This window comes from Echinops telfairi, unplaced genomic scaffold, assembly GCF_000313985.2.
Source record: "Echinops telfairi isolate 266 unplaced genomic scaffold, ASM31398v2 ScPeMD7_3533;HRSCAF=4204_0, whole genome shotgun sequence".
In the NCBI taxonomy this organism is placed as follows: domain Eukaryota; kingdom Metazoa; phylum Chordata; class Mammalia; order Afrosoricida; family Tenrecidae; genus Echinops; species Echinops telfairi.
In genome coordinates this window covers 104,788,313-104,794,065 of record NW_022107431.1, presented here as the reverse complement: position 1 = coordinate 104,794,065, position 5,753 = coordinate 104,788,313, and the positions used below count along the sequence as shown (strand labels likewise).

Genomic DNA, 5,753 nt, shown 5'->3' with positions numbered 1-5,753 from the left:
CAATAATTTTTCAAAAAAGATTTTGGGGAGTAATTTTTTTAAGTATGTAATATAAGGAGAAGGAGAAGTCCTAGTGTTAAAATTAATAAAATACACATGGAGCTGTATATACTGAGAATCTTTTTTTTAAGCCATCACAAATCTCATTTATAGAACTGTCAGTTCCATTGTCTTTTTTGAACACCTGAAGTTCTGTTCTTGTAAATATGCTATGCACATCCTTAAGTAAACTTGACAGCATACATAATTTAAAAGCTGCTGGGTCTATAAATGTTTTCTTTCATTACATTGCAATCTGCACAGAGTGCCTTAAAGAGGGAAGCACAAGAGTCTGAATAAAAGATTAAAAGTCTTTGGACCTTGAAACCCTTGTGTATGACCTTAACCCAAAGGAAAAACCAGAACTGTGTTCAGTAAAGTAAACAAAAAACAGGCTTAAACTTGGCAGCTGAGACTGTGCATCTAGTCTCCCTAAAATAAAACTATTTTTTAAAAAACCACTTTTTAATAGCCAAAACGTATATCTTATAATATATCTTTTTTTTAAATCAGATGATAAACAAGAATAAATTTTGACTCTATCACACACATGAGCTTGTCTGTCTCTCCTAGGAAGATTCTGCCAATAGTTTATTTTGGCTTCCTCAGAGCTACATTCTCCAGCACAGAAATGTCCTTTAAGCCAAAACAGTCTAATCCCGAAGAGCATTCCCAGCCCCCTTCCTCCTTGCCACCTGGCTTTTGGGTGCGTAGGGCGTCAAAGACAGCTTGGAGAGAAAGAACCCACTAAGAAGGCTCATGTGCATGCACTCGCCCCTCTTGTGCACTCCAGGACCAAGAGCACTGTGCACCAGGCATGTTCAGTCACGCTCCATGTACTGCCTGCCATTTACTGCTCATGGCAACTCGATGACATAGCTGTCATTGTCGTGCCTAATTTGAAACTTAAGCAAAGATATTTTAAGTAACTTGCTTGGTTAATAGCTACCTATTTGGAGCTTCTTTTATCTCAGCCCTCTGGCTCTCAACCTTCTCTTATTTCTTTCTCATACTGCTTTCTTCTACATCCCTCTTCCATCTTTCTCCAGCTCGTAATAAACCTGGCTAGTAAAATAAGGGTGGTAGGCCTGTCAGCGTAGTGGTTATACCACAAAGTATACCACTAACCACAAAGTCAGCAGTTCAAAGCTACCAGCCACTGTGTGGGAGAAAGATGAGACTTTCTGCTCTGGGAAAGATTTACCGTCTCAGAAGCTCATGGGGGAAGTTCTACCCAGCCCCATAGGGTTGCTGTGAGTTAGCATTGACTTGATGGGACTGAGTTGAATCTTTGTAGGGGCACAGGGTCAAGATGATAGAGAAAATACACCTTGAATATTGCCTGTGGAAATAGTAATAGCTCTGGACAATACAACCAAGAAAGCAGGAGATTAGCAAGTTATGTTGTCTCAGGCTGATTTTTTATGATGTGTTGATTATCATGGCTACTAACATGGTCGTCTTAATTATTACATATATTTTCTTCATATATATGGAAAGAGAAATAAATGGAGTCTCCTGGTTTAGCAATAAGTCTACAAATCTCTAAAATTAAAGTTAATTATAGTCCAGATTCATAGAAAAGAAAACTTGGTAAGCAGTGGGGGGTCTCGTGTTGTTTTATTATTTTATTAAAGGGGAAAATGACTATTTTTTAAGTTTCTACAGAGTCACAACTCTTACTTCTGTATGTAAAAAGCAAATGTAATGAATGAAAAATGAAAGGTCACTGTAACCATTATCATGTTGGGTTTTCTCCTAAAGGTGAATGGCTTTCCAGGGTCACAGTGGAGTGTTGTTGGTTAGCAGGCAGCCTGTAAAGCCATTCAGCCTGAGTTTCCCAGTACTTCCCAGCCGTGCTCTATAAAATGGGGTTAATGACATCTCTACTCATAGGCTGTGGTGCAAATAAGATTAATTAATGTTAATTAGCAAATACATCAAATGTACAGTACATCATAAGCACTTTTATTGTTTTGTAAAATAGTGTTTCCAACAAATGGAATTTGTATCCACAAGTGTTGGCACAAGAGTCTTCTATATAACAAAATTTTTCATTATTATAAATATGAATTAATCTTTAATATAACAAAGAATATTAATATTATCTTATCAATTATTTGTATTATGTTATTTCTTTATTATAAATATATATTAATTCTTTAATATTAATAAAGAATATTAATATTCTTTTACTGCTCTAATTAATCATTTACCTTTAAACTTAATTTTTTATCAAAGCCACACTTTCTTTCTACCAAAGGCACCTTAATTCTATATTTAATGGCAATCCACTAACGCATAAGAACACCGTAAGTCATAAAATCACATACTGAGCATTTGGGGAAAAAAAAAAAAAGCTCATTTGTAATGGTCGCATGACCCAACACTAGCTCATAGACTAATTAAAGCACCTGGATTCTAAATAATTTAAATAAAAGGCTTAGTTCCAGGGAAGCAGCTATATGAAGGAGGAGATTGTTTTTCTATTATCACTGCCATTTCTGTTGTCATTACTCCAGCTTTGCTTTTGTGTGATCCCTGCCAGAAGCCAAGCTACTGGACGAGTGATCCTATTTCAGCACCAGCACGCTGAACAGCGGCTTTGTGAGTTTCCTAACCACTGTGTGGCTCCTAGTTAAATTTATGCTTCACCTCTGGCTCTCTTCACAGTGGGTCCTTTCAGTCAACACCAGACAAATTATAGAAAAACAGAGAGCAGCGTAATAAGAACATGTCCTGCCTCAATGTATAACAGTCTCAGTGACTCATTTTTTTTTCTTTCCTGGAAGGGAAAGTAAATCACATACTGAAAACACAAAGTGCATTCACATATTCAGGCACTGAAGATAGGTAGGTAAATAAATTCCTTCATCCTTATATTTAGATTGACTCAAGAAGCAAACACTGAGCATGAACACATTCAGCTGTGGATACCTGATCATTGGTTAAAAATTTGTCTGGGGAAGACAAATAGATAGCATACTTATGATCGATGATAGATTACCTGGTTGGAATCCTAAAGTCTACATTACTTCCCAACTTGTAAGCCACTTGTAATGCTGTTGATCCCACAACCCTCTGGATAGCTCTCCTCGATGCTGCTTTATCTACCTGGAACTGAGAAATCAGATCAAACCCTGTAGTGAGGGAACACAAAATGGGAGATTCCTAATGAGGTTGGTTTTATTCTTTCCCAAATGCAAAAATATACCAAAAGGACACATTTCCAATGATGCATCCCTACTTGCCTGGCAAGTCATCTTGGCCAATCCTGATCTTAGGGCAGAGCTGGTCTCCACCATTAGCATTCAAACTGACAGGGAACCCTGTAAAAGAAACAGCAGGTTGTTATTTTACTTCATCCCCTTAACATAATAAGAGCTGGACAACTATTTAAAGTATAATATTATACCAGTGAGTTGACTCTGATTCGCAGCAACCCTTCAGAACAGACTAGACTGATCCTGTGGGTTCTGAGGCTGCAACTCTTTGGGGGAGGAGAAAGTTTCAGAGAGGCTGGTGGTTTCAAACTACTGGCCTTGTGGTTAGCAGCCCAACGAGTAAGCACTATGCCACCAGGGCTCCCCTTAGCATACCAAGCAGCTTACTGTAAAGGATTTCTTTCATTCTATGATTCGAACCTTATAATTCACTCACCAACTCATCCTGGAAAGGATGCAAGACACCAACCAGGTTGCCTGAATTATTTGTGCTGGGAAAATGTTCCTTTTGAGGAGCTTAGGAATTTATTCCTCTTGGAACCCGAATGACACAATGTCTTGAATGGCATAGTGTCTGAACACTGTTGGGAAAACTCCTGGTGGTTTGGGCTAGGAAATAGTCCACAAACTCCACAGAGCTTAGAATGCCACAAAGGATGCAGGGCCAGCCTTGACAACAGGCTGCTGGAGATGGAGCTCTTAAGGATTTTTGTGAAATAAAGGAGGGGGTTGGGTGTCTTGGGATTCACTCACTAGTGCATAAATTAACTCAGTAATCATACAGTCATTAAAAAGTCCCTAATAATAAATAGTAATTCACTAAAAATAAATAATACCTAGAGGATGCATTCACTCCACAATTTCGTTCTAAAAGATCAAATAAGGGCGCTGACTAGACTATTGCTAGAAACCTCGAATGTGGAAGAATTAGGCGGAGAAACAATTGTGAAAAGGATCAGCGTAGAGTGGAGTGAGAGGGCAAGGGGGAAGGGTGAGGGGCTGTCCTTTAATCAGCCCAGAAGCTCTCTTCTAACTGTCCAACTCCAGTGCCCTGGCTGGTTTGCCTCACTACAAGGACTTCCTGACACCAGGGGGGAATCATTTTTCCATTTACGAAGCTTTGACCCCGCCATCCCAGCACACCTGATAAACTCTCCACCTATGCTGGGCCCAGAAGATTGGCTTCTATCTGTCTGTCATTCATCTGTTTACCCACATGTCCGTACAACATTTATGGAGCCCTGGAGTCGTAATGGGCTGCTAACCACAAGGTCAGCAGTTCCAAGCTACCAGTGGGAAAAAGATGAAGCTTTCTACTCCTGTAAAAAGTGACAGTCTCAGGAACCCACAGGAGCAGTTCTACCTTGTCCTTTAAGGTCTCTGAGTAGGAATTGACTCGACGGCTGTGAACCAGGCACTCTGCTAGACACTAGAGCACACAGACGGGCCTCCTGCCCACTGTGAACCAGCCAACAGAACACCAGCTGCTCTGAGAATACATCGAGGAGCCAAGGCTGCATTGCAGAGTGTGGGTGGAAAGTTCTATGGATGCTGCAGCCCCCCCCCCCCACACCATTCCTGGGAATGAGTGAGATTTCAGAATCTACAAGTCGTGACCCTTACTTGGGCGACGTCTGACAGTCGCAGATGTCCAGGGTCCCAGTAAACTGCATACAAAGAAGCAAACTGGAATTTTCCTAAAGAGGAGGGGGAAAAAAAGAAAAGAAAACTATACCTTCGACATGAGCCCCTCCAAATGTTAATTACTTTCATAGTTCTAAACCTGATAAACCTGATTAATGTAGGTGATCAAAGCCCAGTATCATGTATTGTTTCTCTATTTTGACTTTGAAACATACCAAAAGCTGTCACTAATTTAGACCTTTCTAGTCCCCATGCTCTCTGTTTGTTTGTTTGTTTTTTCCCTTTCACATCCTCTGTCTCTATAACACGATTTCTGTTCTGTGTATACGTCCTTGTCTCTGCTTTCTTATAGCTCTGTTCTTCTGTTTCTGCAGGACTCTACCTGTTTTACGGCCCCTTTCTTTCCCCTGTCTCTTTCGTCTTCTTTTATCTCTGTTCTCTGTCTCTCACACGTCGTCCTCTCTTCATTCTTATTCTCCTCTGTCTCTCTCTCCTATCTTACTTTCTCATCTTATCACCACGGAAGAAGCACAGACCCTTGGTTCTAAGGACCCCAGCCCACTCTCCCCATCCTCCTCCTCAGGGCCACCTTCTTACCAGCAACTCTTCATTTTGCCAGTTGGTTTTCTGTCGTTGCCAACGGCCCCTAGGAAGATGGGGCTGCAAGGGAGCCGGTGCTCCCCAAGGGCCCTTCACACCCACCCCAGGACTGACGGGCACTGTCTTGGACCCTCCTGGCCCGGTGAGGGCTAAAAGCAAAGGGAGTGAGCCAGAGGCATCTGGTGACACTTTAAACTGAAGCAGAGGAAAGGGGGTTGGGAAAGGCCCGCCCTATAAACCCAAACT

At 41.1% G+C, this 5,753-nt stretch overlaps 1 protein-coding gene across 1 annotated transcript in view; it reads right to left on the bottom strand.

Annotated features, from left to right (window-relative positions):
• The window catches only part of COL9A1 (collagen type IX alpha 1 chain), a 94,712-nt gene extending 89,194 nt beyond the window's left edge, over nucleotides 1-5,518 (bottom strand). The window contains exons 1-4 of the mRNA XM_013003728.2: nucleotides 5,505-5,518; nucleotides 4,887-4,960; nucleotides 3,291-3,368; nucleotides 3,047-3,179 (exon numbers count right to left, since the gene is read on the bottom strand). Coding sequence (XP_012859182.1) covers nucleotides 3,047-3,179; nucleotides 3,291-3,368; nucleotides 4,887-4,960; nucleotides 5,505-5,518 — 299 coding nt within the window. The remainder of the gene's footprint in view (nucleotides 1-3,046; nucleotides 3,180-3,290; nucleotides 3,369-4,886; nucleotides 4,961-5,504) is intronic.
• Between the last annotated feature and the right edge of the window lie 235 nt (nucleotides 5,519-5,753).